Source organism: Miniopterus schreibersii (assembly GCF_964146895.1).
Source record: "Miniopterus schreibersii genome assembly, chromosome: 11".
Classification (NCBI taxonomy): domain Eukaryota; kingdom Metazoa; phylum Chordata; class Mammalia; order Chiroptera; family Miniopteridae; genus Miniopterus; species Miniopterus schreibersii.
The window spans coordinates 16,424,041-16,437,521 of NC_138111.1; the positions used below are offsets into that span (position 1 = coordinate 16,424,041).

The 13,481-nt window shown below is 41.7% G+C and overlaps 1 protein-coding gene across 1 annotated transcript in view; it reads left to right on the forward strand.

The window, feature by feature from the left end:
• Positions 1–5,185: 5,185 nt before the first annotated feature.
• The window catches only part of SHOC1 (shortage in chiasmata 1), a gene marked incomplete at its 3' end in the record, with an annotated part of 55,675 nt that continues 47,379 nt past the window's right edge, over positions 5,186–13,481 (forward strand). The window contains exons 1-2 of the mRNA XM_081151762.1: positions 5,186–5,219; positions 12,730–12,810. Of these exons, the coding sequence (XP_081007888.1) occupies positions 12,766–12,810 (45 nt within the window). The 5' untranslated portion in view covers positions 5,186–5,219; positions 12,730–12,765. The remainder of the gene's footprint in view (positions 5,220–12,729; positions 12,811–13,481) is intronic.

The following is a 13,481-nucleotide window of genomic DNA, read 5'->3' on the forward strand; positions in this document are numbered from 1 at the left end:
TGGGGCCCGGCCGGGCGTGGCTCAGTGGTTGAGCATCGACCTAGGATCCAGGAGATCTTGGTTGGATTCCTGGTCAGGGCACATGCCCAGGCTCCATGCCCAGTCGGGGGCATGCAGGAGGCAGCCGATCAATGACTCTCTCATCATTGTTGTTTCTCTCTCTCTCTCCCCCTTCCTCTCCCTGAAATCAATAAAGATATATTAAAAAAAAAAAGAAGTTGTGGGAAATAACTGCAGTAATTCACACGAAAGGAGAGCCCTCTGGAGGCTAAACTACAAACTGGTGTCTAGAATTACAAAGAGTAAAATGAAATAAAAGATTTCTTGCTAGTAAAATGAAATGTTAGGAACAGGTTTAAAATACAGGTCCTACCCCAGTGACACTTCCACAGAGTGTGGCACAGGACCTATGATTAACAGGACACACAGGTTAGGGAGGAACCACATCGCGTCAGAAGTGAAAAAACAAGCCAACAAACAAATCCCGAATGAAGACATCCTCGTGGGGTACTTACTGTTCCTGCCGTGAGTGCTCGAGCCAAGACTAAAAGATCCCACTCTCTTTTTAGACCTTTGACAGCAACAACACTAATCACTAGGCTTCCCTGAAGACTCTCAATTCAAAGTCTGAGACATTTTCCATGTCCAAAAGAGCTGATGTGGCTGCCCTACTCTACAGTTTAGGAAGTGCCTTGTAAACACTGCACCGAAAAAGGCTGTCACTCTTTACGGAACCTAGAGGGCCCAATGGGACGCATCAGCTTAACATCCTGCCCAGGCCTAGTTGTCATCATGAGCCTAAGAGGCTCCTATGGACCAGAGAGAATGCTGAAGTGATAAATGCAGGTAGAGAAGAAATGAGAGGGCGTGGATGGCAGGAGGGAAAGCCTGAGACGAGATTATATGACTGCCAGTGTTGCCTTCCCTGGTGCAGGAGGGGAAACAAAGGCATCTAAGCATCTGCAGTCACAACGTCCTTCCAGGAGAGACGCCGCCGAGGAGCAGGACGTTCTCCAGAGCTCTGGTGCCACCAACGAGAACCGTCCAAAGCAGAGCAGCCCCAATGAGGTTCCAGAGTTGTTCTGCTGAAAACAGGAACAAAACACCACCAAAGCCACACAGGGGATGGACGGAGGGGCAGGGGCTGGGCACTGACAACATGGGGCTGTTCAAGTAAACGGAAACAACCAGACACTTAGAAAAGGCTTGTGAAAGTGCGATCTGAGGGGTTCTCTTGGCAGCATCTCTGACCAGCTGGCTATAGAAAGGTTGAGGGTCTCGCCTACTGAATTTAAATAACATATAAAAACATGTTTGTTAAAGGTGTGTGGCACTGGCGTCCTTAAGTGGATAATACAGACTTCAACCTCACGTTGCCTAAGATATTTTATCAGAAAGGGAGGGTTTGTTTTCCTTCTGCCTAAATGAACAATTAAATGTGTGAGGATGAGTCACATCCTAAAGGGCCCTCATTCTTGGTGGCCAATAAATCTCTTACGACTTTCAACCTGAAAGAGAATGATCGCAACAGTCATTTTCTCATTCATTCCGCAAGTATTTAATGACTGCCAAGATCAAGGTGCACAGCTGGGATGTGGGGGAGACAAAACCCTGGAGTTGTAGGTGGCACAGTAGAAGGAACCCTCACCTGGAGACGCAGCGCTTGGGTTAGAGCTTGGGTCGTCCTGAAACACTTCTGCCCTTTGGCAGGTCACTTAACCTCTCCGAGCCTTGGTTTCTTTTTCTGTTAGTAAAGTATACTACCTTGGAGAACTGTGATGAAAATTAGAACCAAACAAGCACATAGTACTGACCTCCTGCTCTTTGCCAGGTCCTTACATATATGAAAGTGTTTGTAAAAGTCTCTACTAAGATATGTTATTAATAATCACAAAGTTTTAAGGTGAGAAAAGCTCCAACGGTGGGGGGGGGGGGATCAGAGAAGATGAGGGGCTTCAGCTGGGAAGCTTGAACTGGGCTTTGAAAGGTGGGCGGGTTCGGGACCTCTAGAGACGCGTGAGGAGGGGTAACACGGAGAGTGGGGTACGAGTGGGAGCAAACGGAAGGGAAATAAACGGAGAACCAGCAGGGACAGCGGGGCTGGACCAAGGGCGTGCGGTGTATGGAGGTCAGCAGGAGCTGGAAGAGGTTTGGAGCCAGTTTACAAAGAGTCCTGGAGGCCAAGCGAAGGAGTCCGGACTTTAGCCCTTAGGGAACGGAGAGTTGTGTAAAGTGTATAGACTTTCGCATAGGACTGGCTTGGGTTTGAACCCGGACTCCTACTTCTTAGCTATGGGGTTCTGAGCAAGTCACTAAACCCCCTGAGCCACATCTCTCATCTGTATGATGGAGACACTAGTGCTAACTGAAGCCAAGTTCCGAGCGTAACGACTTGCAGCTTGGTTTGGCAGAGGCCCAGGCGTCGGTTGACTACTAAAGGGCTCTGCTGAGCAAACGGGACATAGTGTGAATCTACAGCACCACGCAGACTAGACTAGAGGCTGGGAGAACAGTCAGAAGAAAATTCCAGTAGTTCAGGAGTCCTAGGGGGATACAAAAAAGTGATAAAGCAGCAGCAGCAAAACAGGAGTTTTAGAGAACATTTTAGGATCGACTATAATTAAGCGCTTTTTAGACACGGGGAGAACACACATTTTATGGGACAGAATGAAGATATAGCTGAGAGGAACTGACCTACAAAGTACGTCCCGGGGGCGAGCAGGGGTGAGGCACAGAACCCAAGGGGAGTCACACTCTTTGCCGGATTTCTTAGTAGCTTTTCTCCTGCGATACAGGAGAATGCATTTCTGTAGGTGGCATAAATAATTGGGGAGTAAGGTAGGGCATAAATATCGAAAGGTGACAGTTTGGGAAACAAAGGGGGATCTTTATCCACAGAAAGAAGAGAGTAAGGAAATGCCAAGTGGGGCTACATAGCCATTCTGAGATGAAAAGAGGCAGCGAAGGAACACAACTTCCCACTCAAGGGGCAGTGAAGGCACCTGCGGGGAACCAGGCGGCTTTTATACACATGACCAGAGGAGCGTGGAGTGTGTGAAAATGGTTTCGTCTTTAGTTGGTTTAGTTTAGGTCAGGATTTCTTAACTTTGGCCCTATTAACTTTTTGGGCTGGATAATTCTTTCCTAGGGGAGGGGAGGGGGCTTTCCCTTTCATGTTAGGATGTTTCGCAGCATCCTGGCCCCCACCTCTTAGATGCCAGCAGCCCCTTTTCCTCAGTTGTGACAACCAAAGATGTCTTCAGATGTGCCCAAATGTCCCCTGGGAGGCAACATCACCTCCCATTGAGAGCCACTGGTCTAGGTGTTGTTGGAATATGGTAAGGGGTCTGGAGATATGAACATGGTCTTGTTTGAGATTCTGTTTCTCACATCTAGAATATTGCTGGCTCATGCTGATTCTTTCTGTGTCTCTGTCTCTCAATAGATGATGGATGGATGGATGGATGGATGGATGGATGGATGGATGGATGGATGGGTGGATGGGTGGATGGGTGGATGGGTGGGTGGGTGGGTGGATGGATGGATGGATGGATGGATGGATGGATGGATGGATGGATGGATGGATGGACGGGTGGGTGGGTGGATGGGTGGGTGGATGGATGGCTATGTAGACAGATATAGATATGAAATGAAGGAATAACATGACAACTGGCACAACATATAGTTGTAGTGAAAGCACAGAACCTGACTTTATGGTTTTATTATTTTCTCCCCAGATTATGGGGAGTCCAGGTGCAGAACAGGTGAGAGGAAGTGGAAGCTAGAAGCCAACGTAGGAGGAGATTTAAAAGGGAAGGTGGCCACTAGTGTTACATGCTAGTGCCTCTGTTTTTCTTTTCTTCCTGTAAGAGACTGTACAAGGTATCTAGCTTCCTATTAAACTTGTATTTATTAAGCACATGGCAGGTGTTCAAAAATTGTTTGTTAAATCAATGTATATCCTGAGGTGTAAGATTGGGTCTAAATTTAAAATATGAAATGGCAAGAACTGCTGTTTACAAGATCTTTTGATTTACGGGAAAAGCGTACCCTCAGCTTTTCATAAAATAACTTTTCCTGTATATGAAATTATTATTAACGCATATCCTTTCCTCCAAATTGAGCTCAATGTCCTCTCCTCTCCATTTTAAAAATGAAAAGCATAAATGCAATCTAGGATGCCTCGAACAGCAGTGAACACTTCTTTGGAGGTAAAAAGAGAATTGTTTTTCCACCTTTTGTAGGGATGATGTTGGTTACCCTGAATGTTTACATTTGTTATAACTTATTATAGCCTGAAGATGCAAATTTAGACCCTAGGAAGCTACATATTTGCAAGTTAGTTCATTTTTCTTTAAAGAGATAGGGATGCTGCTACAGTGTTTGTGGTTTAATCAGCTAGATTTCCCATAGGTGTGGCTAACCTGGGGAAATATCTAAGTGAGTTAACTACTGAATTATTTTTCTGTGTCTCTACAACTCGTTTGTTAAAATAATAAAGCATTATAGCCATGCACTGCTTAACGACAGGGACACATTCTGGGAAATGCTTCATTAGGTGATTTTGTCCTGCAAACATCGTCGACTGTATTTAAACAAACCTGGATGATATAGCCTACTACACATCTAGACTACATGGTCTGGCCTACGGCTCCCAGGCTACAAGCCTGTGCAACATGCTACTGAACAAAGCAGCATGAGATTAAATCAAGCACAAAAGAAAGCAATGCAGTTGAGACATGGTATGTTTGAGGCTGCTGCTGGCCTACTGTTTTACAGCAAACTTTTTCTTTCCTTTAAAACTAAAATAACACACTCTAAAAAATGATAAAATGTATAATAAATACATAAACCAGTAACATAGACATATATTATCACCATCAAGTATTATGTACTGAACACAACTGTATGTGCTATACTTTTTTTTTAATCCTCACTTGAGGATATGTTTTTATTGATTTTGGAGAGAAAGAAAGAAAGAGCAAGAGAGCACAAAATATGAGAAGTATTAGGGTGTTGCAAGGAAATGTAAAAGTATAGAGTTAGCCCTTTTATTTTTCCCAAGGACATAAACACTCAAGTGTAACTGTTTATTCCAGCCTCTGGCTTCTTCAGTGATACAGAGTCAAGTCTAAGCAAGGACAGAGTTTTCATCCTGGCCAGAAGCTCAGCTCAAGTGGATTTTTCAGTGTGTGGAAAAGATCCAACAAACATGTGAGGTATGAAATGGCTCATAATTAGAAAAATGTTGAGGAGTTGAACATGTGGAACAGAAAAAAGTCATAGTATTTATAAAGACAAATATTGCAAATATAGGCTACACTAACATTTGGCTTCTTTGTTTGAAAAAAAGAAAACTCCGTGAACATGAAATGTTAGGTTTGTTTCTATATTTGTGAATAAAACATGATGATGCTACCACAGCTCTTTTCTAGCATTATTATCTAGCTTAATTATATTAAATATGTTGTGCTGAAATATTTGCTCTCAATCTATTGACGTAAAATAGTCCCTTACTGATCAAAAGATAGCATGTGAGACTACACCCATAAATTAGCGACCATAAGACAAGTTACTTATGCAACACATTTGCGCAATATTATTTCATTCCATATATCCAGATTTTCTGCATGATTGAGTTCAGACTAATCAGCAATTCTATCTCAAGCTAATTATCTGCCACATTCATGCCATGCTCACTTTGGCTCTGTGTGTGTGTGTGTGTAATATTTCCCACACATTAGTGCTTCTGCAAAACAATGAAATAGAAAATGGGGGAAAAATGTGATAACATTATTTCAAAATAACCCAGTGCCATATTTTTAAGAAGTAAATTAAATAAAATATTTATTTCAGAGTTTACTCTAGATAAGGCATTGTGCTAGTTACAAAGTATATAAAGATAACTAAGACATGGCTCATAGTCCACTATCTCAAGGAGATTGCAGTCTAGTGGGGGAGGCAAACCTGAACAAACAATTATAATGCAAAGTATGAAAACTGCCCAAAGTGAGATACTAAAAAAACTGTAAGAGTGCCAAAATGGTAACAACTAATTGTAACAGTATCGGTGACAGGAGGAAATATTTGAATTGAACCTTATAGAATAAATAAGGTTTCATCAACCTGTGATCAGAACAAAAAATAAAACAGCAGGAACAAAGACTTGGAAGTGGGAGGCTCTGGGAGATGTTCAGAGAATGGCCAATTAATTGTTCAGGGTTTCAAAGTAAATAAGGTTGACTGAGCAGTTGCTCCATGCTAAAGATTTCAGATTGTATCTTGTATGTGATAGAAAGATGAAAGTGTTTGAGCAGAGGAGTGATATTCTCAGTTGTTTTAAAAATATCATCCCAGCAGGAGTGTATGGAATTCTGAAGAGATAAAAAGTTGATTTGAGAGAGAGAGGGAGAAGGAGAGGTGGGGGAAGAGAGAGAGAGAAACATGGACCTGTATGCACACTGACTGGGGATTGAACCCGTAACCTGAATATGTGACCTGACTCGAACTCAAACCCATGACCTTCTGGTGCACAGGACAATGCTCCAACCAACTGACCCATACCAGCCAGACCTGGATCTGTGAGCTTCTTGAAGTCAAAGATTTGTTTCCTAATTTTTGCATCTTTAGTGCCTTGGATTGTGCCTGGTACAAAGTATGTTCTCAATAAACATTAAACATTATTGCCATGACCTCAACAGCACAGCATGTGAATACAACAATGAAGCTTAATATCATTACAAGAGATTTCCACAATTGTGTGTAATTGATCTGGGTAGTGTTCCCTTTTCCCTTTCTTTATGGCTCCTCTGCTTAGTTAATATTCAAGAGTGTCGAAACTTGTTTTATTTCCACCTAGATTCAAACTAATAATGATTAAAATAATGGTGAATTAAAAATTATAGGGAAAAGTAATTGTTCTATCACTATTGTCATAGGAATAATTTTAGAAATGATGCAGAAACATTAGCTACTGAGGAAAAACACAGATGATTTAGCTAGGGCAAAATTCACTATAGATACATAAAGAAAGCTACTTTAAGAAATTTCCAGAGATAAGTATGGAGATAATAATTGCAAAACATATGGCAAACCAAGAGGAAATATTCCTTTTAAAGAGTGTATGAGCAAGCTAGAAGTATGGACGCTGAACCAGACTGCCTAGGTTTTCAATTTTACCTCATACTTTTAGCTGTTTAAACTTGGACAAGATACTCAAGTTCTCAATGTCCCAGTTTTCTTATCTGTAAACTGGGGTTTGCAATATAGTATCTGGTTTATAAGCAGCTGCAAAGCATTCATAGTGCTTGGCCCAGCCAGCGTGGCTCAGCAGTTGAGCACTGACCTAGGATCCAGGAGACTGAGGTTTGATTCCCGGTCAGGGCACATGCCCGGGTTGCGGGCTTGAACCCCGGTAGGGGGCATGCAGGAGGCAGCTGATCAATGACTCTCTCATCAATGATGTTTCTATCTCTCTCCTTCTCCTTTCCTCCCTCTGAAATCAATAAAGATGTTAAAAACAAAACAAAACACTACCTGGTACATAGTAAGTGCTCAATAAAAGTTAGCTATTTAAAAATTATTGTTTTTAATGTGGCAGAAACTACTATATATTTCCCAAAATTTGTTCTCTCCTTATTTTAATACTAGAAGCTGTAAGTTGTAACTGTGCATATAACTCTCCAGAATAAACACTGCATCTTCTAGACTTTATCACAGCTGAGAGTGACCACGTGACTAGGTCCTGGCCAGTCAGATTCAACCAGAAGCACAATGTAGCAGCTTATGGGAACCTTCCTTAATAGATACCTGAATATTTAACAGATTCTCAAAATTAAATAGTATGAAATTGCTAGGGTTGGTGAGCTTACAAAGCAACAGGGGATCTCAAACATGGCTGACGGAAGTATAAATTGATATAACCACTTTGGGAAACAGTTTGGTATTACTGAATAAATGTGAAGTTATGCATGCTCGGTAATCCAGAAATTCATTCCTAAATTTATAGTCTAGAGAAACGTGTATGTGTACTAGGATACACGTAAAAGGAAATTGGCAGCATCACTATTTGTAATTTCCAAAAACTGTAATAATCCAAAGGTCTATCAACAGCAGAATGGGTGAACTGAGGTATACTTTTGTGATGCTATACTACTCAGCAAGAAACTGAATTAACATATATACATACAAAATCATCCACTGAATAGGAGCAAGAGCCAACTAACACAAATAGTAAGATTCAAAAATAGGCAAAACTATATCCTTTAGAAATGCATACTTGGGTGAAACTTTAAAGCAAAGCAAAGCAATGATTACCATGAAGTCAGGATTATAGTAATCTCTAGGTCTAGGGGGAGGCTTCCTTAGGGAGAGCTGTGATTAGGAAAGGAAACAGAGAGTTTCTGAAATTCTTGCAATACTCCTGTTTCTTCACTTGAGTGGAGGTCGCATGGATGTTTCTTTAAAATATGTTTCTTTACTATACTTTGTCTTGTGTACTTTTCTATAGGAATATTCTATCTCACAATTTTAATTACAGATATATAAAGCAACATTGTACCCTTGGCCTCTCATCTTTTTCATTTCTTTCTCTATCCTGCTGCCTGAAGCATAGATCCTGCCACCTGAGACCATGAGAACAAGGATCGCAACATAGAAATATCAGAGTAATGAGCTGGGAGGTAATTCCCTGAGGACTTTGTGGGGCACAGCTGCCATACTAGTTCTGAACCTTTTACCTCTGTACTTCATTTACATGTAAGAGAAATAAATTTTATATTATTTTAGAATTTTCTGTTATTTATATAGCCAAACCTGATATGAACTAATATACCTGTATGCAAGATCTTCCAAAAGACAAACTACTCAACAGAAAAACTGCCTGATCTCATACACATATAAGCACATATATATACACACACATACACACACACACACACACACACACACACACACACACAAATTAAATAAGTAATTCATGGAAGAAAAATCCAAAGAGCTCATAAACATCTAAAAAGTGTAATCTCAGCAGTAATCAGAGAAATGGGAATTAAAACAACAAGATAGTGTTTTTCATACAGTAGATCAGCAAACATTTTTTAAAACAATATATCCCTTTATGTTGAACATTTAGGATAATGGTCCCTCTCGGTCACTATTAACGTAAATTGCTATAAATTTTCAGAAGGTAATTTGGCAATATCTATTAACTTTGAAATGCTCTTGCCCTGGCTGGTGTTGCTCAGTTGGCTGAGAGTCGTCCCATGCACCGAAAGGCCGCCAGTTCATCTCCAGGTCAGGGTACAAACCTAGGCTGTGGGTTCAGTTACGGTTGGGGTGCATGTGAGAGGCAACCAATCGATGTTTCTCTCTCACATCAATGTTTCTCTTCTCTCTCTCTCCCTTCCTCTATTTCTAAAAATCAATAAAAACATATATATATTTTTTTAAATTTGAAATGCTCTTACCATTTCAGACAGGAAAGGAACACAATTCTATACCATAGAAATAAAAGCAACAATATTCAAGACCACATGTCCAAGAATTCTTATTGTGGCACAATTTGTCAAGGTAAAAAACTGGAAACAACCTGTTAAATCCATCAGTGTTAGAATGTTTCCATAAATTACGGCATTACCTTACTAAGAAATATTATGCAGCTGTTAAAAGTGAGTTAAATCTATATATCTTGGTCTAGAAGTTCTGTTTATGATGTATTGTTTACTGAGGAAAACAAATTACCCATTTTTACATAACTGGCCTTTATATAATCTTATTTTGTGTATGCCTGTCTGTATAAATTAGTGTGAACATGTAAGAAGGTGTGAAAAAATACACCTCAGACTAACATGGGTTACCTGGGAGTCGGGGTAGTAAAGGAGATTGCTTTCTCTGTGTTCATCTTTGTACGGTTTTACGTGATTACACTGAGTGTAACTGTGTTACCTTTGTTTTATGTAATTTAAAACTGGTTGCCTTAAAAGGTATCCATCCAGGAATGCAACATAATTAATGTCCCTCAATGCAAGACGAACCTCTTTCCTTTGTTACTGATTATCGCCAAACATTGAATCCGTATCGCCGAGGCAGACTGCACAAGCCTGCCCAAACTAACGCGGGTAACTTAAAAAAATAACGCCGTTTATCTACTGACGTTTCATCATTCGCACTTCGTCAATCGTTAACTTGAAAGATAACCGTGTGTTGGGAAAGTAAATAAATGCACGTTCCTTCTCGCAATCTTCTGGGAAAGAATTGAATGCCAAACTACGTTATGGAAAGGAAGGCAGGAGTGAAGAAATACAGAGAAAGGGGCAATTCTTTTCCTTATCAGACGGGCCTAAAGATTCCCTAATGAGCGTGGGTGTGCAGGGGCGGCTACAAATCAAGGCGCACCGTCCTCGCGCCCCGATTGTAACTTATCTTCCTGCGGCTCCTCAAATGTTCTTCCGCGGTCGAGGCACGGCCAGCACCGAGCCGGACGCGCGGGTCCCGTCCGCCTCCCCGCGGCGGCTGCGCCCTGTCCCTCAGGCGGGTTGCTAAACCCTCTCAGCTTTACCCCCGCAAAGTTCCGCCCTTGCCCTGCGCTTCTGGCCAGGATTATTTAATAACACTGGAGCTGCCACCACCGCAGCAGCTCAGCCTCCCTTGCCGGGTCTTGCCGACCTTGCCCATCGGGCGGCCGGTGGCTTCCCAGGGCCTTCTCCCCCGTCGCCCTCCTTCGCTACGGGTCACCAGCGTTTTGCTCACCGCCGGGGACCTCGGTGCAGGCCAGGCCCCGCCCTCTGCCCTTCCCAAGCCTGAGAACCGCGGGAAGTGGGCAACTGCATCCGGAAGTGCATCCGGAAGTGCCGGAGCCTGGGGGCGAGGCTGGGGCCGGGGCGGGGCCTGCTCTGGCCTGGCCGGCCAATGGGAACGCTGAGGCCAGGGTCAGAGGTCACATGTCCAGTGGGCGGGCATTTTTGCCAGTGAAGATCGGTAGGAGGCAATCTTATCTGTGGTGAAAGATCTGAGAGGCTGGAGCGAGGGGGAGTGGCAATGTTCTTGAGCGGAGAACCTGGGAGGAAGAGTTCGGGATAGGCTGGAGTATGGTAGTTCTGAAACCTCTGGAAGACAGATTCGTGTGGCTCTGTGGGGACAAGATCCCGGAACCAGCGTCCACCTCAGCTGAGTAGGTTAGGACAGAGGATGTGAAGGACACAGAGAGGCCAACGGGACTTCAGCCCACTAACTAGAAGCTGTTTAGTTTAAACAATAGGAGAAAAATATACGAGCCTGGCCGCCTCCGCGATTTTACGTGGTCAAAGCGTCGTTTTTGTGTGACGTAGTGAGGAAGGGGAGAGGTGTGGTTGCTGGTTTAGGCCGGCGGGAGGAGATGGGAAGCCAGCCGTGTGCGCTCTTAAATAATCTTGGGAGTTACGTGCCAGTGTATCTATGTGCACCTTAAATATATACAATTTTTTATTTGTCAGTTATACCTCGGTGGTAAACCTGGGAGGGAAAGGTCTTAGGAAACCTTACTTTCCACCTTGTACGTAAGCGCCTGACCTAAACGATTTGTATTCGTTTCCACTGCGGCCCAATAAATCCAGGTCGGCAGGTAGCACAGGAGAAATCTTTAAAAACAAGGAAGGAGAATTTTTTCCAGGAATTGCTGCCATTCAAAAGTTGGCTATTTTTAAATATATGTTCTCTAACCACGGTTTTGCCTGTGTCCCCCGTTGTTCCTGGTTTTAGAAAGAAGGCCTGTTTATCTCTCTTCCTATCCATCCGTAAGATCGATTCAAATATTTGTAATACAATGAAATGAAGTTGCAGATGAAAGACATTCTATACGACATGGAATTACATAACATATGGTGTCTTATTTAAGTACTCTATATTTAGATGAATTTAAATGATTAACGTCAATACAATAGTAATTATTGTTTAAGGTAGTCAGTGGGTGCGATGAAGCCAAAACAGAAATAATGGAAAATTTAAGAAATTCAGGGAAGGAAAATGTAAGGTAAATGCTGACAATAAACTGAATGGATAAACTAGGTAGAGTTTTTTATTTTTTTAAAATATGTTTTTATTGATTTTTAGAGAGAGAGGAAGGAGAGAGAGAAACATGGATGAGAGAGAAACGTTATTTATCGGCTGCCTCCTGCATGCTCGCCCTCTGCTGGGGGTGGAGCTGGAAACCCCGCGTGTGCCCTGCCGCAGAGTGAGACGGGAATCCCGCGCCTGCCCGGGAGTGAGACGGGAATCCCGCGCCTGCCCGGGAGTGAGACGGGAATCCCGCGCCTGCCCGGGAGTGAGACGGGAATCCCGTGCATGCGGGAAGACATCCCACCCACTGGCCCACACCGGCCAGCGCAGGCTTTTGTTTTCTAAGAGAGCAGAATTTCCCAAATCCTACTCCACTGCTTCAGCACAGTTTTGCCCTTGGCTATTCAATTTTAAGAAATACGGTTATCCTGAGAAAACCACTCCACCAGCTTTGTGAACTCTAGCCTCTTTTGCAACAAAATGATCACATTAAATATATTCAATCCATAGAAGTTGTATGGACTCACCAATATGAAAATTATATAAGTAATTTTGTATCAACATAATTTTTTTCTTTTTAATCATTCAGAGCCTTTTTTTTTAAGTAAATGAACCACAGTTTTGTGATTAAGAATGATTTTTCTACTCCTGGCTTTGCTCTTTTACCAACATTTAATTTAATTTTTGTTTTTCCAGATCTTGAAATTTGTACTGCTTTCAAAGGAAGGGGATATGTTTTCACTATTCAAATACTGCGCAATAGACTATTTATATGAGGTAGGTTGTTACTGGATCACCACCCATTTACTAAGAATTGTGATGTAAAAAATGTTATCTGCATTCACTATGATTATGATAATTTTGCAGTTGTCCTTGGATTCATCCTTAGTCTAATTGCTTTGAGATTCATTTAAAATTACATCCTACTTTTAATATACTTTAAAAATGTCCATTTGGGAAGGAAATAATTGACAATCTAACATGAAGTTAAAACTCTTAGGGAAAAAAATGGAAACTTGGCAAGTTTGGGCTGCTTCTATAAATAATCTTGAGTAATCTTTATTGAAAGGAGTGTGTTGGGGGGGAGCAATCTCAATTATCTTTGTGATAAAATAACAACATGTATTAACCACTTAATATGGGCCAGGAACTTTATTTGATGGATTATATAATTTAATCATTTGCTCTTGTGATGGGTTATATCATTTGATCATTGTAACTACCTGAGGTAGATAATATTATTACAAAGGTTTTACAATTTTCCACATTAGGAAGCTGATGTCTATATAAGTTAAATTGCTTGTACAAAGCTGAGAGTGAAGCCAGGCACATTGTTAAGAACTAATTAGAGTAGGAGACTTGTCATCCAACAGTTCACTGTTCTTATGATCTTAATTGACAAGTTAAATTTTCATTTTCTTTATGACCTTGACCATAAAAAAAAATCT